The following is a 27,873-nucleotide window of genomic DNA, read 5'->3' as shown; positions in this document are numbered from 1 at the left end:
AAGAGGATCTCCTAGGATCTCCATTGATCTAATGAATCAGTTAAGAGAATTATACAGATTGAAAAAAAACCTGTTACACAAAATAGTCCAAATTTAAAATGTACACAAGGAAATTTATTGTTGACTTATTTATTGAATCAAAATTATACTGTGTATAAAACAGCAATCTCTGTACAGGATATAATGTATCATAACATATACAGTTATCTTTAAAAAGACAAGATGCAAGTCACAATGATTATGAATATAAAATTTACATTCTCCAAAGGTCATTTATTTGGCTATTCGTGTTCGAAGCCGTCGCTTGAGAATCTGGTGATCACTTTCCTTTACTTCATGGTCCACTAAAATCTGAAATTAACAATATCATAGTTTTTCAAAAATTACAAGAAAAATCAAAATATAAGTTTGTTTATAATGAGTGATAATGTATGTTCATGTCATTAGTCATTGACATAATAGGTACATTACTCTTTTTGTCCTCTTAAACTATAGGTATTTCATCCTCTATAAAAATATATGCAAAAGAAAACAGCTTTTGTAGAAGATTCAATCAATTCTACTTCATTTTAGAATTAACTTACTCTCTGTATTAAATTAAGTACACAAATAAGCTGAAAATAACTATTAAAATATTAGATTCAAAAAACGCCTCAAATTAACGTTAGGAAAAAATCTTTTACAGCAATAAGCATACAACTTAGGAAGTAGTTATATACTAAGAAAAGAAAAAACCTGCAGCCAAGGGAAGAAATTCCATACTCATCATAAAATGGTAAAAACAAACAAACAAACAAAACAAGTGACCAATACAACAGCACTAACAGTACGTCCTAATTAATCCCACTTCTTTACTACTTGCCCTCAAGTACCAACTTCCTATCTGATAGCTGTTACAAAAAAAAAGTTGTTTAATTTTTCTTGGCCACTTAATGAAATTTTTTCACTTTAACTACTTTTTTACTTTACTGTCATCTACTAAGCTAATGTTAGCATGATAGAAAATTAGAACCTTCCCTGTAATAGCACCGACTGTTCTGAGTGAGGAGAATCAGTCATAAGAGTCAAAGTGACCGGTTTTTAGAGGAAAGGTGACAGGAAATGGCTAAATGTTAATTTGATATTTTTACTATGTATATTTCTACCCAGATTTGTACAAGAAAGAATAGATGTTAGAGGCAAATAAATTACTAAAATTCTGATAATTCTATTGATGGAAACACATTCCTCTAATGAAGTTCAAATATAAATGTATGACACATATATATTAATATGATTATTTCTATTTAATTACTATCAGGTTAACATCTCTAAGACCAAAAATATAATAACATTTAAGCATGTGTTTTACAAGATCTGGTCCAAAGAACAGAAATTCAAATCATGTAAAATTTAAATTGTTAACAATACTTCAGAATTAAGAAGAACATATGTAGTTTTACATTAATGAAAAGTGAAATTCTAGCTTACCACTTGGCCAGATATATCAATAGGAGACGAAATTTCATTTGTGTATAATTTCCGTTTCGCTCTTTTTGGTTGAGATACATTTTCCTTATTTGCTTCTGAATTTGAATGCTTTGAAGAGCTCATTGTTTCAATTATCTTTTTTGCTAAGAAATAAAAATATTAATTACTCGCTAAGGTAATTTTTTAATTACAAAGGGCCATAAAAGAACATATAGAAATTTAAAACAAAAGGCAACAAAGGACATATAGATAACTCATACAAAGATTAAATGCTTAAATAACACATGAAATAATGATTATCAGCAAGAATAAAGTAAAAAACACAAACTATTCTCTGAATAATGTTCAACAAAGTGCAAAGGTTTACAGTACAACCAGAAGGTTATAAAACAACTAGTAAAATTTCGGTATCTTTAATGACTTGGAAAAATTTTATGTTATGTTAATAAAAAAGCCAGAAACATGTATAGCAGAATGTATGTCTTAAAAATAAGGTGGTGGGGTTAGTTCGAAACCCATGTATAAGGATGTACACAAAGAATTGCAAACTGCTAACTTATGCTTCACACCCCGACACACCAACAGAAGACACATAGCCAAGACAGCAACGACTCCTACCCACCCTCTTCTGAATTACCCTAAGGCATGGATGCATACTCTTATGATCAGGTAGATCAGCACAGAAGTAAAGTGTCTTATTGCCCAGATAGTCCCAGATAAAAGGCTTTTGAGTTTCACGGACTTCAGGACTGATGGTTGGGGCAGAATAAAAGGGACAGGAGACAAAGGGTTAGGAGTAGAAAAGTACTAAATCACAATGCAGAAAATGCCAAGGACTATCTACTTCTTCAAAACAAAGTTTTGGCAGAGTTAGCTGGAGAAGACCTCTGCTAAAGCCAAAAAGAGGCTCTGAAAGGAGGTACCCAGGCTACAAATGCAGACAGCACGGAGACTGAGTCCTCAAGTATAACTCCTTTCAGAGACTATCGTGCCTTGGTTTTACACCAGCTCTAATACTGAGAGATAAATTTTTTGTATGAGGTCTATCACGTAAGTCTCTGTGATTGCCTATAATTATTCTTTACAAAAAAGCCACACTTAACTTGGCCTGAAGCTAAACTCTTAACTATCACATGAAGGCCAATGTACTAAAAGGTGAGGAAAACTAGACAGACATTTTGTCTCTATGGAGCTTATCTTCTAGAGGGAAAGAGAGTAACAAAGAATTCCACTCTAAATAAGTGCTAAGACAGAGAAAGTAAAACAGGACTGAATAGCAAAGATTAAGTGAAGCTAGTGAGGAGGATTAGCGATAGCTTGATGAAAGAAGGAAGCTGAAAGATAAGGGAGCAGCTCTGAGGACAGCCAGGGGAATTTTTTTTTTTTCCCCCATTCATTTCCAAGTGACCAACCACAACAGACAGGCACTATAGACAGAATCCAAAACAGAATGTCTTATATTCCTAGAAATAAATTTAAAATCTAAAATCCATGCCAAGTGTATTAATGAGGAAGCTGTCAAGGAACTGAGCCATCAAGTAAGGAAGTCATTACCTTATAGGAATAGTCCTTTTGTTGAAAATATTTAATATAGGAAAAGCAATATAATCTGAATACATAATCTTCTAAAATAAGTTCTCTTTTTGCAAATATAACCATTTAACAGTTGGCTATTTGTCTTTTTGGATTATTTCCAAGTTTATACAAACTATACTTTTAAAAACAGGTATTTCACAGGTCTGAAGTTCAAATCCTACAGCAAACTTACAGGAACAACTCAGGATGTATTCAGTCCTCAAGGGAAACAGTATCCCTGATAGTTCAAGGTAACTCAAGGTTTCAAAATTATACCATATTACTTTCTTTTTAATGATGGTTTATTTTTGCTGCCTACATTTTTAGAGGCTGAATTTTTAGTGGGCCCTTTAAGCTCTTCTGGACAAGGCTATTTAGGGGAGTTTTTGGGATACAAGGAGGGGCACAATGACAATAATTACTGAGACATTAAGGGTACCAAACCAAGAAAATGTGGATAGTCCTGCAACAAGTTTGCACAGAAAATAATCGTACAGCCTATGATTCAGTTCCACTGTCCCTTGCTTCTAGTCCTCAGTCTCCGCACTTTTGGCCTCCAATTCATCATCTTTTTGCCATTCATGAACTCCTACAAACCCATTCCTCTACTCACTCTTCCTAAATTGTCCTTCCATATTCTACATGCCAGTCATATTGCTACCTGGAATTGCATAAAAATACTATGCATTTTTTCTGTGAGTCTAACTGTGTTAAAATCATTTCCTCTGGTAGTTGTGTGCGTAGGTGTATGTATGTGAATATCACATATCTTAATATATAAACAGATATATTTCAATATTATATTATAAAGAAAAAGCATGACGCATATATATTTGCAAATTCAACAGACACAGAAATACATGTTTTGACGTATTATAGATGAGCAGGTAAGGTATGCATAATACATAACATACAAATACTACAACAAACACCATAATACTAACAGTGATTAGTAATCAATAATACTGAATTATAAATCACATTTCTTCCATACAATTTTCACAAAATCCTCTAATCAGAATGGTTTTGTCCACTGCAATATTATTATAGCACTTTGCCTACACATCTATCATATTAAGCAGGCTGTTTTATCCAGATCAATCACTCAAATATAAACTTCTATCCTCTAATACAAAGTCAACACTAGGCACATACTCTTTTCATCTGTTCCTTCCCAGAGTAACTAATGTAGGACAATGCTTGTTTATCACAGAATACTTGAACTAAACATTTGAGTCTATATATCAAGCAGGTATTAGAAAGGACCCTACTAACAGAAAAGTCCTGTTAATTAATTTTCTACAAACCTTTTGACTGAAGAATTGTTGGAGAACGTTGTAAAAAGTCTCCAAATTTCTGTAATGTCCCTTCTTTTCTCTTAGTGACCAAGTTTACACTTGTTGTGGGTGCCTGACTCGGTAAAGAGTATGTTTTCTTAGATGATGAATGTGCAGAAACCTAGTAAAAAAACATCTTTTGTTACTACTCATAAAAAGTATTAGAATAAAATAGTTCTGACTATGGTAAAATTACAGAGACAGGACTAATTATATGCAAAGAGGGATAAAATATTAAGTCTATCCATAAGAGTTAAGCCAGAAGTAAATACAAGTGACTCCTAATGGCCAAATGTTAAAGGTTATATCTAAGCTGAATTAGATGGATATGAAATGGAAGTTATAGTCAGACACAGCTGGATTTGTGGATAATAGCTAATTGGATCTGACATTTAATTTTCAGCTTCTACTTTATAAATGTAAATTATGGACATGGTCAATTTTAGAAAAATTAAAAGACAAACCTTTTGTTCTTTTTTGACAGAAGAATGTGTCATCTCTGAAATAGGGAATTTAAAATTTGCTCTGGGTGTAGCATTCTTCTTATTTTCATATTTTGTCAAGTCCTAAAAATAATGAATTTCAGTACTAGTCAATTTTTGGATTTCTCAAAAAGAAAAAAGAAATATTTGTAAAATGCTATGTATCATTTATAACCATGATCCTGTCAATGTCTGAAGACATTTTCGGTTGTCTTTGCGAGGATGAATGTTGTCTGCAACTAGTGAGTAGAATCAAAATATTTCTAAACACCACTACAATTTTCAGGACAGCCCACAAAAACGAAATATCCTGCACAAAATATCAACCATGGTAAGCCTGTCAATCTTGACTGCAGGTATGAATTTTTACATACAAAAAAATAAAGTACATAAGCTAAATGAAACACCTAAAAGAGTGACATATTTTATTTTAATCTCATTTTTATAATAAAGCACAGCCTTTTTCTAATTCTTAAATTATACAAGACCTCTCACTGAAATCAGACAGCATCAAAAACAAAACTTCAAAAAGGAAAAATATGAAAATTATTTATCTTTCTTCTTTACTAAGTAAACATGGCATCTTCCTTTTCTCATACAATCTCACACAGAATGAGGTTTTTTTGCATGTATGTTCTGTAAACTTAATTGATGTGAATCCAAGTTGTACCAAAAACTACAAGAATGGGGTCGGGGGTGAGAAATCATGACTGAAAAGCCAGAATCCAAGTTACAAAGCAGACCCATGAAAGGGGAGAAACAGTAACCATGAGAGACAGATAAAGAAAGACTAAAAGGCTCACGCATTGTACTTGAAGCATTCATTGTATTTATGTGAATTTGCTAGGTTAAAATGTAGGACTATGTAAATAATTTTTAGTCAATATATTATAGCAGTGAAGGATATTAACAAAATCAGTTTAAAAATTTAACTTTCCATAGGATTTATCTGTAACAATCTGTAAAACTGTTCTGAGCTACATGTAAAGATACAAACCAATATCAAATTTTACAAAATATTTCTATTTTAATACTCAAGTTTTATACTTAATTTTTCCTTTTCTCTTAGAAAAAAGTAGACAGAGAAAAAGTCAACTTAACAACTTAACATAGATGACAATGAAATTAGTGTTTTAATGGCATTTAAACTGTAATAAACATAAATAACTAAAACAAAAACAGCTAATAAAACACTACAAAATAATCTGTAACTGTGTTGATAGCTACAATCATATTCACCAGCAAACTTAATACTTTACAGAGACCCTCAGGTATAGTTATACACTACTTTTTTATTTTTAATTTTATATATATATATATATATATATATATATATATATATTTTTTTTTTTTTTTTTTTTTGGTACTAGGGATCGAACTCACCTCTCGCTTGCCAGGTAGGTGCTTATGCTGCTGAGCTGAATCCCCAGCCCAAAAAATACACTACTTTTAAAGAAATAAAAGAAAGTTAGAGAAAGTTATGTTGCTAAAAAATTATAATTTCAAAACCTTACTTTAAAAATACAATTATTTATTTACCACATGTACAGCAACAGCTCACAGAAAGTACACGTGACTCAGCAGATCTCCATAATTAAGATAGATGAAAGGTCTGGCATTCCTACCATCAACGGACTACAAAAAGAGTTGGTAAATTGGTTTTAGCGTATCACTATTTTGAAGCTCAAATTTTAAATCTGGTTAATGGAAAAAGATTCTGTCTTCCAAAACTTGGTATGGTCATAGACATCTAATAGTTTAATTATATAACAAAAACTTTACACTGAACATTTTAATTTTTTTATCAATCTTTTTCATCTTCCATTGGAGAGAAAATGAAAATATATACAGAAACAGTTCTCAAGTAAAATTCACTATAATTGACCAATTTAAATGAAGTAACAGATAAGCTGTGTATTAATGTATTATTTTAATATCCATGGCTTTTTGCCTGAGGACTTTTAAGCAACAGGATTACTTTTAAAAGATATAAAACATGCCTTCAATAATGACTTTAATCTCCTTAAGAGCAAAACAGTGTATCAGTGCCTAACTATATCCTATAACTGATCTTAACAGTAGTAAGATTTGCTTTTCAATCTTATTCATTAGCTAAGAATTTACCTCCTCCATTTCACTCCTCTTCCTCTTCCAGGCCTTAGAAATCTTAACTGTCACTGATGTGGTACAACCAGGATGTTTCACTGACATTTTCTTTGGCTGTAAAGGTGTAAACTGAATCTCCAACTCAGGTTTCAGAAATCGAGTACTTAGTTCATTTTCTGTTGACACTTCACAAGAATCAAGAACCACTGATCCATTCTACAACAAAATTTAAAAAAATTATAGAATATGAATTTATAAGCCACAAATTAATTATCTCAAATGCCTACTACAGACAACAAATTGGAACGATGAAAAGTGTGACAAACCACAGCAAGGATAGCAAGCACAGGTTAACGTCTAGGAATGTCCAGGTTTGTACAAGGCATGTAAAATGGGGTCATAGCTGAGAAGTGGAGTGTGTGCACAGCATATCAGGTCTTGGGTTCAATCTTTTGCACTGACAAAAAAATTAGAGGAAACAGAGATTAACATTTCCTCAGCTTATTTGACAAGATTACCTACAGAATTTGTTTAAAAGATTATTAGACCTTATATGAACTTACTTTGTCAAAAATCTAGAGTCTGGGGGGCTGGGGATTTAGCTCAGCAGCATAAGCGCCTGCCTTGCAAGCAGGCAGTCCTGAGTTCAATCCCTGGTACTGATAAAAAGGAAAAAGACAAAAAAAATCTAGAGTCTGGGTTTTTTAACAAGCCCTCCAATTGTGGTAGATTTAAAGCTGGTCATAAATTCCTTGCCATTCTTTTTCTGAGCAAAAAGTGTCACTTCCCTCTGCTTGAATCTAGGCTGGGTTTAATGACTTTCATGATCAATTAAGATGCAGTAGTAACATCCTGTTTCTCTAAGGCTCACTAATAAAAAGCATTGTCTCCCATCCTATCTTCCTGAATACTAACGTTCAAAATATTTTCCTCCTTAAAATCTATTTGCAGAACCCCGCTAAGACGCTGTGAGAACCCAAGGCCACAGACACAGGCTGTGTGTAAATTCAACAGAAGCCCAAGAATCACCTACACCAGCTATGCAAGTAAATCACTTTGGACTTTCAGCCTAGTTGAACATGTTAATTTCACGAAAGCATGAAAACGCATATAAAAGATAATAACTACAGAATTTACCTCAAAATGAAATATACAGTAATTGCTAGAATTAATAAGAAATTGGACCTATGTTTGGAGACATCATATATGAATTTATGGAGGGTCGGAGATTTAGCTCAGTAGCATAAGCATCTGCCTGGAAAGTGCAAGGTCATGAGTTCGCTCCCTGGTATAAAAAAAAAAAAAAATCAAGGTATAAATTTACGGAGAAAGAATTGACTTATTATATGTGATTACCTATGTAATCAAGAGTTAAACCTTGTTTACTGATCAACTTTAAACTCACTAAAAACTTTATTTTTTAATCCCTAAAATCAATACTATGTGAAATTCTACTGAGCAGCATCAAGAAAAGGCCAAAAATAAAAGGAATGGCTCATGTTATTTTCCCCAATGCCTTTCCCCTCCCCTTCAACAAATTTCTAGTATGATCCTCACTTCTCTAATCCACAGCCCCAGTGTTCTTTGGGGCACTTAATTCTAGCTTCTATTATAACACACAAGGTAAGGTCAAACAAATTAATAATTTGTATGTCATACTAGATTCCTTACTTCTGGAGGAAAACAATCACATACCATTTGTTTCTATACTTAGTGCTAGTGCTTAGAAAAATTCCCAAACTGACTGCTCCCAATATATACATTTAAAAAAATAAATTTAAAATGTAATTTTATCTCCAAAAATTTTAAGTGACATAAAATTTTTATCTGTTTCATATCCAATCTAAAACACCTATATTAGTCAAAGTTATTTGCAGAAACCTAGATCTAATGCACATTAAGGAAATTCAATGAGACATGAAAAGTCAGTGACAAAATTATTATACAGATACAATTCCCCAAAGCATACTTTTTAACACAATGCTTACTAAGGAAATTTCTTAAAGAGCAAATTATCATAAGCTTTACTATTTCTGACCATCAAATTTGTTTATATTAACAGATCTATTGTTTTTAAGAAGAGATTAACATCACATGGGATATCGAATTGTCCAAAATATTTCTACTAGTCCAAAAGTTCGAGTTTTCCTTCACACAGCCAAAAGTATATTTGGTTAGTTATTACATAGCAAGATACCTACAACTACTGGTAAACTTGCAAGCACTACTGAATGAGTAATAGTGCATAAAGGGAGCAAATGTGAAATATATTACTAAATATTCACCTCCACTCATTCCTGGAAATTTCAAACCTTGTTGATTGAGGTTCACTTTCAATCCCGGCAGAATCTTTTGAACTAGTATGTCTAGGCTTCGTGACTTTGTTTTGTTTTTCCTAAAATAAGAAAATATTAAATAAATCATTTTAATCTGAAAATAATTAAAACACCTCACATAAAGAATATGAAAATAAGATCTACAAAAACCAAATAGTAGAAATAATTAGACTTACTGAGTGCCTACCTATGCCTCCCTCCACCTCTGTTTCGTCCTCAGAGACTCAGGAAAACCCGGCCAACTCCTCATTTCTTCTGATTCTAGTCTAACACAGTGAGGAGAGCACCACTTTCAGGATCCAAAGTGTTTACATACAACCTCTCATTTTCTTTTCCTTGTAACTCTCAAATTCGGTTTAACAAAAATCATTATGCCTACTTCCCAGATGAAAGAAAAAGAGACATGGCCACGTCTGGACTGAACTGGAACTTTAAATCCTCAACTGCCTTCCATAATACAATTTTTAAAAACTAGACATTGCCCGAGAATGTAGTCATTTAGTTAGGGTAATTCGAAAATGTTATAATTTTCCTCAAAAGTCCCAAATCATAGTGACAATAGTTGATAACTAGTTTCGTTTTGTTTTTTTTTACTTTGGCTCAGACCAATCAATATTGTTTTACTTTTTATAAAGTTTGTTTGTTAGTTTGTTTGTTTGTTTTGGTACTGAGTATCAAACTTACGACCTCACACTTGCCAGGTAGTCGCTTGTGCTGTTGAGCTATACCCTCGGCCTTTTCAGACTCTTCAGTCTTTTAATACCTTACATGCATACCTCATGCACACATATATACACATTCTTCTCTTGTTATTCAAGTTCCTAGAGCAATGGATCATTATGTGCTGACCATTCATACCATAAAGATCAACTTCAGATATACCCTGATTCAGTTCACTGGGACACAACTCTTTGTGAAAGTCAATCCTCTCTTCATTCAGAAGTACTATTTAAAAAGTAACTGCTTGAGCAACTCATGATGCTCCCGCTCACTACGTTTACTTGCAAAGTAATTTGTACCTTTAAGGGTGGATCCAAATATTAAAGTACTACTCAGCGTTCATTTTAAATCACATTTCTATAATTTAAAGGCAGATTAGAGACAAAATCATCCGTTGTTGATTTGCTAACTGCTCTACTTAGGGCAATGATGGCAAACATTATAGAGCTTTCAGGGATAACAAACAGCTGGCTATGGCATGCATGCCGTAGGTTTGCTACCACTAACCTAGGAGGTCTGATCAAATATTACAGAAAGTGCTATGCCTCAGCTATTAAGAAATAATGACAAATAAATGATAATGATAAATAAAAGACAGAAGAGTTATTTTGAAGCAAATTCTGAAAGCTTAAAATTCATGAGAAATATTTTAATTTTGCACACTGTGATTCCTCTCTGGTCTACTGAGTTAACTAAATTGAAAGACAATTAATTTTGAAAAATCCTATGTTCGATAAAATGGCATAAAAAAGTATAAAATTCTTACTTTTTCAGAAGCCTCTGATGTGCTGTTTCGTAACTGTTCAATTTCATTATCTTTCTCTCTGTTACTGGAGATCAGTGCTTTCAGCTGTATTTCTAAAGCAGCAACCAGCTGGTCTCGCTCTTCTCTCCACTTCTGAAGGTCACTGTTCTTCTCTGCCAGCTGTGCTGTCAGTATTTCCTAACCAATAGAGAAAACATCTATCATGAGTTCAAAATCATAAAATACTCATTAGTAAATTAAAGAAGATAAGTATAAAATTTTGAAAAATTACAAAACAATGTTAAAAAATTGAAGATTCCTAAATAAATGAACATATAATCTGTGTTCAAAGATGAAAAGATTCAACATTCTCCCCAAATAAACCTGGCATCAATGCAATTACCATCAAAACTCAGGTGCATGTGCATGTGCATAGGTACAAAAGAGCTAATTCAAAAAGATACATAGAAATGCAAGTATCTAAAATAGTGAAAATGAACAACAAAATTAATGCAATCAGCTATTACTGTATAACAATCAAGACAGTGTGACTAAGACATAAAGATAGAAAAATTAATAAAACAGAAGACACTCCACAAATGTATGGTCGATTAATGTTCTACAATGACATTCTATAAAGACATTCTATAAAGACAATATAATCATTTTAACAGATGGTACTGAAAGAATGGAATAATCAAATTTAAAAAATTAATCCCAAAACTAATATACACCACAAAAAGTAACAATGAACAAATAAGACAAAAGTGACACAGCAGTGAGAGAGAAATAGTCTCTTCAATAAGTATGATGAAGTCGACTGCTAATTCACATCAACACAAGCTGAGGTAACACATACATTATCATCAAGGAAATTCAGATATATATGCAACATAAATTTATGCACATGTGCACCAATAAAAAAATAAAAAATGTTTATGGTGAATTTGCTATTATCAAAACACAGAAAGCCTAAATGTCTGAAATATTACAATGAATGAATGGAGGTATATTCATAAACTGAAACATTTAGCAATGTTAGTAACATGAATTACTCACAAAAACATAATAATCAAAGAAGTCAGACACAAACAAATGATTGCTATTTATACCAAATTCAAAAAAGGACAAAACTAGAATATTAAAAGACAGATGCATATGCCTATAGTACCAGCACTCACTTGGGAGCCTGAGGCAGGAGGATCACCATGAGATTAAGGCCAACCTGCACTACATACAGAGACCCTACCTAAAAAATAAAAAAAAAAAAACTGCAAAAGATAAAAGACAAAATAATTATTCTCATCAGGAAAGAGGAAGAGAGGACTCTGGAATATAACAAAGAAACAGGAAAATAAAATAAGCCAGCTTTCTCTAGGACTTGAAACTTAAAGTAAGGTAGGTCCAGGGGTATGCCTGTAATTCCAGGTCCCCTGAGAAGCTGAACTAGCACTGTTTGAGCTCTGAGGTTCAAGTCCAGCCTAGGTAAGAGGGAGGAAAGAAGAGAAGGAGAGAGGGAGAAAGAGAAAGAGAGAATCAATATGAATTCAAACGGGTATGCTTGCTGGCACTGCTTCCAGAGGAGCAAATGACTAGGAAAGAACTGGCTCCCTACCTGCTTTAGAATGGGTACAACTATGACAGCCAAAGTTTTTTACTTCTTACCTCTTACAACAACGGTCAGAATGATTCAATGGACTGTGGGACAGAAAGCCAAAAGCAACTCCTACAGCATCAGAATTCTATTCAACTCAATACTTCCTTCCTACAGTGTAGGTCTAGAAATGTCCCCAAAGGCCTGTATGTTGAGGGTTTTGTTCTCAGCTTGGTGGTGTTGGGAGATGGTAGAACCTTTGAGATGTAAGACTAGTGCAAGGTTTTAGGTCACGGGGAGATGCCTTCAAAGGCAACTGTGGAACCATGATATTTTGTTCTTTTTATGGTGCTGGGGATTGAACTCACAACCTCACGGTTGCCAAGCAGGCACTTAAGCAGCTGAGCTAAGCCCCCAGCCCCTGAGGGACCATGATATTTTGCTCTTTCTTTTGCTAACCTTCAGTGAGGTAAAAGCTTTTGTTCTGCCCTGTGGTCTCACTGGGATGTGCTATCTACCACAGGCCCAAAGCAATAGGCCAGTGATTTGGTTTGAAACCTCTGAAACTGTGAACGAAAATAAACCTATTCTCTTTATAAACTGATTACCACTTATTACCACTTGTTACAATAAAGGAAAGCTAATTAACACATTCCTATAGGCAACAACAGTCACAAGAAGTTGACACATAAGAACAAACATATTACCATGTCAGAGGTATAGCATTAGTCTCAAAGGATTTGGCACATGAAAAAAATCTAGAGTCAATACTCTAAAGAAACATGACAACCAATGAAATGCAGTAGACTGGATTAGTTCTTGGACTCCAAAAAAGAGAGTAGTGAGAAAAGTGATGAATTTTTTTCAGAAAGGTTTAAAATTTAATCAATATGTTGGTTATTATCATGATAATGTTATGTAAGATCAGGATAAGTTGAGTGATATATATATATATATATATATATATATATATATGAATTTTCTTTACCAGAGTTGTAACTTCTTTGTAAATAAAATGATTTAAAAATAAGGATTTTTTTAGGGCTGGGGGTTTAGCTCAATGGCGTAAGTGCCTGCTTGGCAAATGAGGTCGTGAGTTCGAAAAAGAACTACTGAAAAACTAATGTTTTTTTTGTTTTTTTTTTTTTTAAATTAAGCGCAAAGAAAGCTTACTTCCAAAAGAAATACCAGGGCAGAGCACACAGGTAGACTCCTGTACTCTCAGATACTTCCACCAAGGGATTCTCTTGAGACACAGCTTTTGCCAGGCTACGGATAGCACATAATGACATGCAGCCTTCTCAGCAGTCACCATGAAGGGCTGAGGCTGCTGCCGCGTCTGTGCTTTTCTAGCTGTATCTCTTGGCCCTGGGACACCATGTACTGCTCTTGCTTCCTTCTGCTTCATTTCAGGGAAAACATAAAAGGCCTACAAAGAAAGAGACTTTTCCTCAAAATCTTACACTTTCAGAGATAAGGTGATATTGGTTTACACAGATTGAAGAATTTAGAAATATTTGATAGGTGAAAAAAATCAGTATGTTAAGGAAAAAGCATCATTGCTGCAATAGACTACAGGCATGGTCTAGACTAGAGCTTAGTAAGTAAACTGGCAAGTTATGTCCATAAAAGGCTCTGTGCACAGAACTGACCATCTTTGTCCAATATTAAATATTTGGGTAAGCTTTAAAGTTAGAGGGTAAAACGAATGGAAAAAACCATACTTTACTTATTGATAATTAACATTCTCATTTTTATAGAAAAGCTTATCTGTTAAATTTCAACATAAAATATCGAAAGACAACAGTATGATATTATCTACCTACTATTACTCTATTATAAAGAACTACTGTTCCATTTAAAGCTAATGCCTGTTGGTGGCTCAATGATAACTTTTAACTTTGTTTTTCTTATTGGCAACACTGCGTACCAAATTGCCAAATGACAAAAAAGGATAAAAGCTAAGATACAATATGACTTACAGCTAGTCAATGCAAAACTGAACATCATTTCTACCTGTACCTATGTAGTCTTCTAGAAACAATATATTGATTTTTTTTAAAAAAGCTCTGATAAAATGGCTTACAAGATAATAAGCACATACCATCAGAATCTATAGCTCAAAATGTAACAAGTTTTAAAATACTTTAAGGAAAACTTTATAGCATTCAAAAAAATAAAAGATTTGACACCTAGAGTCTGCGAGGCAATTAGGTATTTCCCCAACTTATTAAAGAAACTGAGAAAACTTAAAACAAGACCGTAAGAGAACCTTAAAATGAAGTGAGATGAACTGGGGCAGGAAATTATTACTAAATCTGCCATTTAAAAACTTCTGTTTTTTTTTTTTTAAAAAGCAACTATAGAGAGACTGACAAAAATCTCAAGAATAAATGTAACAAATCAAAGCAAAACAATTGAAATGCATCAACAAAATAATTGTTACCGACCACTTCATTTTATTGCTTTAAACAACACTCTCTATCTTCTGCGTATTTTTTCATCTCTGTTTCGCAGATTTTCAGCTTTTGCTTGAGTGATAAGCATCATTTTTTCTTCTAACCATTTCTTCCTATCAGCTTTATATTGCTGTTCACATTCCTATAAATGGTACAAGTTATTACTGTATGCCTAAGTGATCAATAAGCCTGTTTTCAATGTTATCATACAATCCATCTCTTCACCTTTTAAAACTATGAAAAAGTGTTTCTAAGTAATGATAAGATCAGCATTTACTTCAGATTATAAAACAAACATTAGCTGGTTTTACTTTCCTTTATAAACTTTACTTTGCTATAAGTCCACTTAATGATTTTCCTTTATTTAGGAAAAAATAAAAAATTTAGATTTTTGGAAGAGCTACTGTCATTCATCTTCTTAAATAAATGCCACATAGTGGGGAGGCAGGTACTTCTAATTGCATGATTTTTTAAAAAGTACTGAATATAGGATGCTAAATAAAGAATAACTTGTGTACTAGGGCATTTATTAAACAAAACGTGAGAACAGTTGGACAATGTTTATAGTAGATGAGTGATTTTCACACTAGTTTCTATAGATCTTTTGGGCCTACAGGCACTTTTATTTTATAATTTCAAAACTCCATGGAAACACTAATTAAATCAAAAACAAAATTAACACTCTAAAAAGACCTAAAACCACTGTAAGATACACCAGTTCATTCTAGAGCCTTACAGTTTACCACTAAGATATGTGATTATGTCTTCTTTGACTAAAGCAAAATATAATAACACTACTTAATATGCACAAATGGATATAGTGGATGTATTATTTTTCATAATAAGTAGCATTGTTGATAAATGTCACCAAAAAACATTTTCCCATGTCATTTTCTACATATAGTATATTAAAGCTAAATAAGACAAAATACATAAATACAAAACATATGACTATTTCAGTTTAACAAACCTTGAAAAGATGAATAGCAATCAAAATAGTTCTCTTGATGGTCACCTTCTCTATATTTGCTACATTAGAAAGGAGTAGAAAAATTGGTAGAAAGATAAAAAAAATGGTAATTTAAAAATTTAATTACATCAAATATATAACTAAGGCCCCTATCACTCCATTTCACTGGCACTAGTTTGTGTTATGAAAATTTTTTCACATTTAATTTCATTGTGCGCTGAAAAAATAAATTTATATGAATTCCTTCACTGGAAATATGATAGACATAAACATCATACCTGCAATTCATCTTGAAGCTTACTGAGCTTTTTATGAAGTATGTCTGTGTCACCCTCAAATTGTTTATTTGATTTGCAATCATTTTTTGTTTTCAGATTTTTGTATTTTTTCTTCCATTTTTCCAATTCTGATTTGAAGAAACAAAATTAATTTTAAAAACACATGCAAAAATTATACCATGAAAAGATACAGCTGACATGAAATATGGGCAAAACCAGCAAGGCCCAGAATAGAGATTAAAATGGAACTGAGAGTAATTCAAAAGCTGTACTTCAAGAGCTTTTACCAAATTCTTAGTGAAGAAGAACCACAGGAGCTTTTCAGGAATTGACTTGTGTTCAGAGTACAAAGCATAAATTCACTATATACCTTATTATGTAAGTTACTACAGACTTCTCAAAAACAAAAAAGCTATTCAATGTCCATGAAAGTGGTTCTAAAAGTGTAAGGCTGAGTGTGCTCATCATCATTCACATTTTTATCCACCAGTGTAGCTGCAGGATTTACAAAGTATGCTGATGCTAATCATCTCAATCTGAAAATCATAGTTATTTGCAACTGTGTGCATGGCATTGTCATCATCAACTGCATTTTAAGGATGAGGACAACTAGGCTGAGTAATATCCTGGCAAGGCTACATACACAAAAAAAGACCCAAGTAATTTCCTGATGCTTAATATTTTTTGAGACTGGTGGGATAGATCAGTAATAAAGCACCTGCTACAATTTCATTACTAATAAATTAAGTGCAATATATTTCTACATACTCTAGAAAACTTCTGACAGTATTCTGAAGGTAATAGAACAAGAGTATTTATTGAGATAAATATAAGATAATGTCAAAAATTTGACACACGTGAAACTCAGATGAAAACTATTTTTTAATGTTTGAAAACAGGAAATTATTTCAATCTTAACATTTGTGAATTATTATGGTATTTTTTTCTTTATTGCACATAATTTTACTTCAAATAGAAAGATTTGTATTACAGTGGAAAATGATAAGTCACAGGACATTCAAAGAATACACCAAAGACTTTAGAATTATGGTTTTCTTTTAAACACAGTCTCATTATGTAGTTTATGATGGCCTTGGACTCACTACGTAGCCCAAGCCCCAAGTGGCCCCAAGCCCATGATGGTACTCTTGCCTCTCCTCCCAAAAGCAAGCACTATAATTGTGTGCCAGCATGCCTGGCTAGCATTATGGATTATTATCAATTCTGTATTAATTCTAGAAGGGAAATCTTTAAAACCAAAAAAAAATGAGACAGAGAAATGAAAAACTATATTTTAAGATAATAAAAGCAATCTTTTTTGAGGAAGGAAGGGAATGTTGAAACAGGGCGTTGCTATGTAGTCCATACTGGCCTTGAAGCACTGTGTAGCTCAGGCTGTCATCAGATTCACACTGATGTGCCTTGGCCTCCTGACTGCGAGGATTACGGGTGTGTACCATAAAGCCTGGCTATAAGATATAGGAAAACTCGTTTTACCTGTGGCCAACCATTCTGCTTCCTTCAATTTAGCCTCAAGTGCTTGATCTTGTTCTTTTGAGTTTGTTCTTGTTCCTCAAGGGTCACTCGGATGTCTTAATCATTTTCTCTTTAACATTTAGATTTAAATATTTGAGAGAAACACTTAAAATTAATATGTGGTTCTCATTTTGCTTATATTCTTCCAAAATTAAATATATTTTCATGAATTATAATAGAATACAAATCCCAAAATGTCAGAACTACTTGGCATATATGAGGTATGTGTGTGTGTGTGTGTGTGTATATATATATATATATATATATATATATCCCATAATATATGCCATACTTTTGGGCTTATGGCTGCATAATTCCTATCTATGTTTGAATGATGGCAAACATGGATGGGTGATACAGAATCTTTTCAGATAAAATTAACAATTTCATTATAATTAAATTATTACTATTAACACAAATCTGTTATGGCTCTAATATTCAAAATACATTAAAAATAACTCCATAATAAAAACACAAATAAACAAATTTTAAAGATAGGCAAAGAACAGGAACTCATATTACTGCAAAGAAAAGTCAGCGTTATATGAAAAAGTGCTTAATAGCATTAGCGCCATTAGAGAAATGTAAATTAAAACTATAATGACATATCACTTTATATTCACTAGGATCCTGTGTTAAATAATGACTCCCCAAATTAATGCTCATGCATTATGCACATAATCCTATTTAGAAACACTTTCTTAAAAATGTAATTAAAGTAAGAATGAGTTCAAGAGTTGAAAAGGAAAGAAAGAATGAGTTCACACTGAAATGTGGTAGGCCATATATCCAGTCACTGCTTTGCTTATAAAAATAGGAAATTCTGGCTGTAACTAAGAAAGAAAAGATAGCAAAGGCAGAGGTACAGATAGGAATTATGCTGCCATAAGGCCAAAAGTACTAACAATTGCCACCAACTACTAGAAGTTAGAAAAGGCAAAAGATTCTTCTCTAAAATCTTCAGAGGAAACATAGTCCTGTCAATATCTACACTTCTAACTGCTGCAACTGTGAGAAAATAAATTCCTGTTTAAAGTCACCCAGTGTACAGCATTTTGTCATAACAGCCTAATGAAAGTAATATTTTTTAAATGAAATTGATGATAATGATGTAGAGAAAATGGAATCCTTATCTATTACTGGTACAAATGTAAAAAAGTACATCTACTGTAGAAAACAGTTCCCTTCTCAGGCATAATACCAATGCGACAAAAACATGTTTAGAAAACATGTTTTCAAAAACAATACACACAAATGTTCATAAAAGCCAAAAAGTGAGAACAACCCAAATGGAGCATTACTCAGTGACAAAAATGAGACACATATGGATGAAAACTGTAAATACCACGTTAAATGAAGACAGAAAAGGCCACATAGTGTAGGAATCCACTTAACATAAAATGACTGCAGCAGACAAATACTCAGAGACACAGAGCAGGTTTGCAGCTTTCAGAGGCTAGAAGAAAGAAACCAAAGGAGTATGGAACGAGTACAAAGCTTCTTTTACAAGTAATAAAACTGTTCTCACCCAGAATTAGATAGTGGTGATGGTTGTACAACCTTGTGAGTATACTAAAACCCACTAAACTTTTAAAGAGTATACACACTTTATAAAGAATAAATTTTATGGTACTGTGTACCTCAATTTTTAAAAATACGTAATTAGACAACAAAATGAAATCTATTCAATATTTAGTAAAATTTAGTAGCCAGAGAAAGCTTTAAGAGTTGAAGATGCTGCTTTTCTTTCTTTGGTTGTAGGATAATGCCTAATACACCACAGAAATCATAAGAGCACACAAACTCTTTTTTTTTTTTTTTTTTTTGTCTTTTTCGTTTTTTATCGGTACCAGGGATCGAACTCACGACCGCACACTTGCAAGGCAGGCACTTACGCTGCTTAGCTAAATCCCCAGCCCCGAGCACAAAAACTCTTAAGGGAGAAGATTAAAAGGTAAAAGAACATGATATGTATTTGGAAAAAGTGCCAGAGCAGCTGAGGCTCACTAAAAGGAAAACGAGCACAACACAGATTGTAACAGCTGGGAAAAGGGGGCTTCCCTGGAGGGGGAGCAAGGTACTACCTTTAGGTGTAAAGTCATGTACCGGGCAGCTAGAAATACTACTTGAAAGTCAAGGAAAGAAAAAGGTCCATGACATCAGAACAACACGAAAAAGCAAAGCAGACACTACAAACGGCTAATAGATTTGAAAGTATTTAGGTTTGAAGTGACTGAGGGAATAAGTTTAAGAGCATAGAAAAGATGCGAAGTCAGATTAAACACAGAGAGCCCTGCCACAGTTTCCAATATTTACCGGAGAGGAAAACTTAAAACATGATAAAAATTATAGGCGATCTTGGCCCAACGGACTGTTTGAGAACTGCCAAAGTCTACCCATATTTGCCAGTATTAACAAAGAAGCCAAAGTAAAGGAGAATCTTAAGAATATTACAGAACTAGAAGACATTAAAAGAGTAAGGAAAGGAAAAGATAAAAAATGACCCAGAGATGTATTTCCACATCCAAGTTATTCATGCACATTTCCACACCAACACAGATGTTATCTAAATAAGTAATAGGTTAGTTACTACTTATTTAGTCATGTAAAGAAGCATGGATTAGAGAGGAATGTCTAAACTTAAGAGTGATGCAGATCTGGGTACATCCTATCTCTGCCACTCACATAACTAAGGGGGAAGGGATGAGAGTGGAATCTGTATAATTTAAGAACAGAAAAAAAAAATATATATATATATATATATGTAACAGTAATTTTATAAGACTTCAAATAAGAGATCAATAAAATTTGCTTTAAAAAAGCAAAATTCAACATCTAAGCTTTTAATTCACAAAAAACATACTGTTATCCAGAATACACAATTCATCTAAAAGTATATCTTGATTTAGTATAATTGTCTTACATGTTTTGGCCTGCTAATCTGGTTGTTAATCTGTGTATATGATAAATAATCTTACAGTAACCTAAATAAATGACTTATAACATTTATTTTGATGCTGAGAAAAATAAAAGGGAGGTAGACAGAAGGGTGAGAATTTAGATGTGTTAAATATGTGTACTAGTTCCCTATAATTAATATAACGGTTATGTAAACATATACTACTAGAACAAAAATTTTAAAAATAAAGTGGCAAGCTTTTAAAGATATTTTATCTGAAGTATATTCTTTACACAATTTTATCTTTCTAAAAATCTACTCATCATTTGTGATACACAGAACTTTGATGTACTTCTTTATAAAATCTTGGCCATTACCAAATCAATGTTGCCCTGACTGAATGTTGCTGATCATTTTATTTCCCAAAAATAAATTTCACTTATTTATTTTGTGGTGTCAAGGACCAAATCTAAGGTCTTATAAATGGTACACAAGGATTTTACCACTAAGTGAAGTTCTAGCCCTCTTAGAATAAACTGAAAGCTGCTGAGTTACTTGTCAGAATTTATGCATCTTTTCTTTCGATAAAATTACATGTTACATTGCTCTCTCTTCAGTGTAGGATTTTCAAAGGATAAAATACATTCAGATATTTTATATACATATAGCAACTCCCCATAATAAATGTAGATACTATGTACTCAAACATATAATAATAATAAAAATTTAAATTAAAAAATAAAAATAAAAAATAAAAACAATTCTTCAAAGGAATATTTTCTTTAGTTCTTATCACAGCTGCCTCTTTTGCAGTAATTTTAGTGCTAAACATTCAAAGTTGTTCCTGACCTTTACATACTCTCTCATATTGCTGTATAGCTTCTTCCACTTTCTGATTGCTTAACTGCTCCTACAAGACAAAATATGAATTAAATTCAAATGTAGGTTAAGCACTTATAAAAGTCGCTCTTAAAAAGAGGGTTTATTAAGTTTGAAATCAATCTCATACAAGGATGACCAACAGTCTAAAGCTTCTGAATTTCTTTTACCAGGAGAAAAAGTCAGGGTGAAATAATAGTAAGAAAACAAGCAAAGTGAGCTTGGGTAGAGTTCAGCAGCACAGCACCTGCCTGGTAAGCGTGAGGACCTGAGTTTGACTGCCAGTACCCTCCCCTCCAAAAAAGAAAAATCAAACCAAAAACAAGTGTATGCTTTTAATCTAACTTATCACCGCCATCTTACTTTCTCACTAAATTTTAGTTAAGACTTCTTGCATAACACAAAATACAGAAACAAGTGCAAAAAGATATTTGACATAGAAGAAACAAAAACAAACAAAGAGTCCTCCGTCCGTCTGTCTAGAAAGTACAGGTTTCAAAAAGTAACAAAAGTCATAATAAATGAGACAAATTATGGACTGGAAATTCTATACTTTTAATTTTAACCTATCAGCTAAGACTTTAAATTCAATCTCATTTAATCTTATCACTATCTCCTAACTTCATAGATTTTGGAATAAATCATTGTAGAACCTGGAAATCTGGGACACTGTATTACATAAATGCAGATGGTTTTATTACAATTGTATTTCCTTAAGAATTAAAATCATGTATTTACATCTCATTGTTCATTAATTTGTTTCATTTAAAATCAAAGGAAGGAATCCTGCTTCCTTACCCATTTAATTGATGTAAATCAAAATACGATTATTTGTAGGAAGGGGGCTGTTTTTCAAGTTTCAATTTTTAAAGAATTTATTAGAGTACCTCTTTTACTTATTTTACATTTTACTCTGAAAAAATTTTAATGTGTACAAAATTTGCAAAGATAGCAAATTATTTTAAACCGAAACTCCGCTTCTCCTACTGTTATATTACCTGATACATTTATAAAAAATCAAAATATTACTTTCAGTACAATACTATTAATTCTACTACAGACTGCACAATGCACCGGTTTTGCCACTGTTGTCCTTTTTTTGTCTTGGGATCTCACGAGATAACACTGCATACAGTCTTCATTTCTCCTTTAGTCTCCTCAAATCTGTGACAGTTCTTCAGTCTACCCATCTTTAATCACCTAGACACTTTATAGTAGTCAAGTATCGCAGAAAACATCTTCAGGTTGTATTTGTGTGATGATTACTCATGAATAGACTGAAGTTATAAATTTGGGGAAAGAACAGCACAAAAGGCATGTGTACTTTGGTCATATTAAATCAGATAGTACATACAGTATCAATATAACTAACGTTGGATATATTAGTTCTTGAATACTTCCTTTAAGTAGTTATCTGGTAGGTTTCTCACAATAGTTATTATTTTTTCTTTTCCATATTCTATTTATTAGGAGCCAGTTACTATGAACTTACTTAATTTTAAGTAATTTAGTTTTTGATCTTAGGAAAGGTCTGGCCTGGGAGTGTACCTTGGTGGTATGGCATTTTCGGGCAAGGCCCCGAGTTCATTCCGTAACACCACAGAAGAAAAACAAACAGAAAAGCAGAATTTGCTATTAAATACTAGTATTTATTTAGGCAATAAAATACGATAACAGAATGCATTTAAACCATCTTCTAAAATAAAACTGTTACCTTGAGCTGCTGAATAGTTCTCTGTTTCATATCTATTTCCTGAGAACACTGGCTTTTCTTTTTCTCTAGCTCATTTATTTTAGTCCTCAGTAATTTCTCTTCATCATGCATTACAGATACCTACAAAGCAAATTAAAATACTTTTTGATACTGCTTTTTGTTTAAAATTCTTAGTCTAGCCAGATGTGGTGGCTCAATCCTGCAATCTCAGCACTTCAGAAATTGAGGCAGGAGAAGCACCATGATTTTGGGATCATTCTGAGCTACGTAGTAAGTTTAAAGCCTTCTTGACCATACAGTGAGCTCTTGTCTCAAAAATGTCAAAACAAAAATATATATAAAATAAAAATTCAGAGCCACTTGTTCAAAGATGTCCTTTAGCACAGTATTAGAAAAATTATAGATACAACTTAAATCATATGTACTATTAAGTAAAAAGTTTATAAGACAGTTTCATTTTTTATAGAACAAAAAATGATAGAGCAAAAGAGAGAGGGGGAAGTATAGAGCAAGAAAATAACATTTAACGCCCAGGAGGGACATTTGATGGCTGAGGAGAAAGTGGGAAGGATTTCTCTCTCCCTAAATTTTTCTTTGTACATTTCAAATTCAGAGTCATTAAATTCAATAAAAACTTAATCAGGAGTGGTGGAACACACCTATAAGCACAGCACTCAGAAAGTTGAAGGCTGAGAACTGCAAGAGGACAAATGCCAGCCTGGGCTACATAGTTCAAACCCAGCCTAAGCTCCCGAACAAGATTTTGTCTCAAAAAAAAAAAGTTAAGTCATATTGCAGAATGTCTTAAAATTCCCTGCAAACAGAAGTTAATCTTTAATTTTTTTTTGAAGAACTTGAATGTAGCAGCAGTACTTAAAAGACAACAAACTAACAACAAAAAACAGCATGGTGGCACATACCTATAATCACGGTATTTGAGAGACTGACACTGAAAGATTTCAAGTTGGGTCCCAGCCTGGGATTTTATTTTGAGACTTGTCTCAAAATAAAAATAGAAAGGGTTGGGGGATGTAGTTCAGTGTGAAGGCCCTGGATTCAATATCCAGTAAGAACAACAACCAAAATAAAACCAAGAAAAGAAAGAGAAAGATTTTAATCTCACTTAAAGCGCATGTTTTTCTTAATGTTGGTCTTCGCCAGTTTGCTTATGATGGCTAAATTTCCTTTTATGAAATAACAGTTCTCAGCATTTTAAGAAATATTATAAAATTGATAAATCCTCTAGGCAGTCCTAAAATTACTGTCTAAATTTTCTAAATATGAGAAATGATCTTACCCATCTGACGGGTGCACACTTTTCATATAACCTACCTCTTTCTGTACTTGCTCAATCTGCTTTTGGCATCAGTCAGTTTCTCTTTCAGTTCAACACAATCATCTTCCTTTCTCTGAAGATCTGCTTTCAGACTTTGGGCAAAAGCAGAGCTTGCAGAGAGTTCTTCTTTCAATCTATAAAACATAAAACACTTTTCTCTAGTGGTACAGCAATAACTTCTCTGTGAACTGATAGCAATCATTACAAAGTTATTTTTTTTTACAAATTTTGAATGCACAAACTAGGAATGAATGCTTCAGAGAAGACATCGGGTGATTGTTTTTTAAGAGATTTGCATGTAACGTTGCTTTCTAAAAGTTTGTATTACCACAGTTCAAGTTCTTCACTCCACATACGCACATTTTAACAAATTATACCCATCTAATTGTTTAAGAACTATGTAGAAAAATGAATGTCATGCATATTTTTAACAAGTTTGAAGTAAGATGGAGCTTACTTTTCTATTTCTTGTCTGTTAGCTTCTTTTTCTTCTTAATTTAATTGAAGTGAATGCGTCAGATCCTGCAAATTATTTGTTAACTGTGTGATTTCTTCTTTCAACACAACTTCTTTTTTACTTAAATCTTCGGTATTTTTGATAGAATCCTTAAGGTTTGCTTGAAATTGCTTCAGCTTTTCTTCTAGCTTTAAGATGACAGATTCTTTTGCTGAAATGTCTTGCTCTAACTTGGCTACATTACTACATTCGTCTTTCTGAGTCTCTAGGATTGTTTCAAGTTCCTGTATTTTTGCTTTATAACAAATAACACCTTGTGTAAGTTCTGAAAGTGCTTTCTTTCCTTCAGCTACAAGCTGTACTTGAACACTAAGACTAACACTTTTCTCTTGCAGTTCTTCTTTCAGCTGCTGTATAAGATTTTCTTGATTCTCAATCTCTTTCTTGATGAGATTATCTTGATTCTCAATCTCGCTGTGCTTTACTTTTAGTACAATGTTGTCATCCTGATAACCTTTTATTTCTGCCTGTAATTTTTCAATTTGCTGTTGTAATTCCTGGATGTGCTGACTCTTTTTAGAGGAGGCCTTCACAATTTCCTTACATTCTTCCCAAATGGCCTCAATACTAGAGTGGAAAGAATTTGGCTCACTGAGTTCATGAATATGACATTCTTTAACCTGCTTATTCACCAAAAAATTATCACTTGCAAGGTGTAACTGTGTGTTAGGGAAATTCTTTTCCTGAGACTCTTTTGACTGAGTTCTAAGTTTGAGTAAATCTATGTTTGAGATCTGAGAAACTGAATCAAGTGAACGCAGTTCATTTATTTTTGTCTGCATTAATTTTATTTGTAAAACATTGCTTGTGATGTTTTTTGTAGCAACTTCTATCTCCTCTGACAATTTCATGATCTTTTCTTCCTGTTCCTGATTTACATTTTTCTGCACACTGAGTTCAGCATTTATGCTGTCATAATTTGCCTGCATTTGTTGGACTTCTCTACTTAAAGTTAAATTCACTATGATACCCATCCTGGTTAGATGGTTACCTGTTTTTGTAGTTTTACACTATCTACAAAGTTATGTTCCTATTAATACTGTTATGCATGGATATATTCAATTATATATCTGATGATATAGCCAATTCTATCAAAGATAACAAGGGACATCATAGTAATCATGGTAGAACTACTGTACAGAGGTTTACACATCTTTCGTTTTATGTGTCTGTAAGAATATGTTTTGTTCTGTCCTACTTTGTTTTCTTTCTCTTTAATACAGAAAGGATAGAAATACATGTTAAGACTCATGCATGTGCAGAACCTATAAAGAGTTTACAAAAACTGATCTTATGACACATGATGAAATGAAAAAACACTTTAAAGAAAAACAGACACTAGAGTACCACGTGCTGACCCCGGAGTGTCATCATGTGAAATCCAGCAATACTAGTATTCATCATTCACAGTGATTTTAGCTGGCTTTGGTTTGTTTAATCTCAACATAAATGAAGATATGGACAACTGCATGTATGTTTAAATGTACAGGATTGATAACCATGTGTTGCTAAGTTTTTGTTGGATAGTTGAACAGAACTATTTGCAGTCTCATTGTTTGAATTCCCATTTATATGTTCCACTTTGGTATCTTGAACAATTATTTGTAAGAGGACAATTTGTAAACATCGAGTGATTTATTACTGTTTATTTTTTCTTTGAAAGAATGTATTATTTCTACCCATTTGCTATTTTGTTTAATCTTTCCTTAAATAAAAATATTTTAAAAAATAAAATTTAAAACAAAGAAAGCGAAAGGGGGGCAATTGTCTAACAAGGGAAGGCAGTGGCCATTGTTTATCTTTTATCATGATTTGAAACCCATATTGTTTTCATCATTCTGTTTAGTTTGGTGATGTTGTGTCCCAGTTTGTCTTCTTGTATTAGATTTGATGGTATGCACAGCTATTCCAAAGACAGCAGGATTTATTATGGTAACCATTTTTTATTTCCTATTAACTTGATTTTGAATTCCTGTATTGCTTTCACTGTGTTGTTTTGCCTGATTTTACTATATTCTGTTTTGTTTGCTAGTATCAAGTCTGAGGATATAGACAACTACTTTGACAACAATAAGGTTCACTATGATACCCATTCGGCTTTAACTATTAACTTCTTTTAAAGTCCTATAATGTCTCCAATGATTCATATTTATTGGTTTTATTCTGTACTGTTTTGTTCAATTTCATGATACCTGATAATCTGGGCAATTCTTTTGAAGATAGCAAGAGGCATTATGGTAACCATTGTTGATAACACTGTATTCTGTTTTTATATCATGTACTATGTCCATCCTTTTGTTTTGACTGACTCTATTTTGTATTGCCACATTTGATTTTATTCTCTTCAAAAAAAGTAATAAGAACTGTGGGAGTAATAAAACCCAAAATGTGTAATTGTTATTATAAAAATGAGAGGAAAAGAAAGTGCTGTAAATTATATAACTGCATGCATGTTTAGGTACGTAAGATAGATAACCATATTACAAATTTTTGTTGGATTATTGAACAGAACTGTTTACAGTTTCACTATTTGAATGTCCACTCTGTATGCTTTAATTTTGTAACTTGAGCAACTATTTCTAAGATGACAATATGTAATCTATCAACTAATGATTTCTTACTGTTTATTTTTTTGAAATTCTGTATTATTTCTACCCTTTTATTTTCTGTTTTCAATTGTTTCCCTTTAAAAAAAAAAAGCAAGTTGATCATTGGCCATACAATGGTATGGTATGGTCCATCTCATTTGGGTAACACAGCTGTCGGGCTTGCTTGATGTGCTGGCTTTGGGTAGTGCATTCTTGGATCCTTAGTTCCTTAGTAGCTACTTGCATCTCAGGGATGCTTTCCCTGTGTGCTAACTCTTGTTGCTTTAGTTTTTCTTCAGACTCCTCTAAGTCAGTTACATCATTTAAGTTAA

General features: G+C 32.8%; 1 protein-coding gene across 1 annotated transcript; it reads right to left on the bottom strand.

Moving 5' to 3' along the window:
- Positions 1-128: 128 nt before the first annotated feature.
- Positions 129-25,927, bottom strand: LOC101787804 (kinesin-like protein KIF20B). The gene is given in 14 exon segments (XM_063239579.1): positions 129-351; positions 1,471-1,613; positions 4,353-4,503; positions 4,847-4,948; positions 6,248-6,298; positions 6,989-7,186; positions 10,793-10,969; positions 13,678-13,794; positions 15,795-15,853; positions 21,357-21,417; positions 23,101-23,220; positions 24,433-24,461; positions 24,464-24,570; positions 24,894-25,927. Coding segments are annotated over 14 exon segments (2,427 nt in total). The 3' UTR covers positions 129-273.
- Positions 25,928-27,873: the final 1,946 nt, after the last annotated feature.

The sequence above is a fragment of the Cavia porcellus genome, unplaced genomic scaffold (assembly GCF_034190915.1).
Source record: "Cavia porcellus strain 051 isolate PalLab524CR breed Dunkin Hartley unplaced genomic scaffold, mCavPor4.1 scaffold_28, whole genome shotgun sequence".
Taxonomy (NCBI): Eukaryota; Metazoa; Chordata; class Mammalia; order Rodentia; family Caviidae; genus Cavia; species Cavia porcellus.
This window is presented reverse-complemented; position numbering and strand designations above follow the sequence as displayed.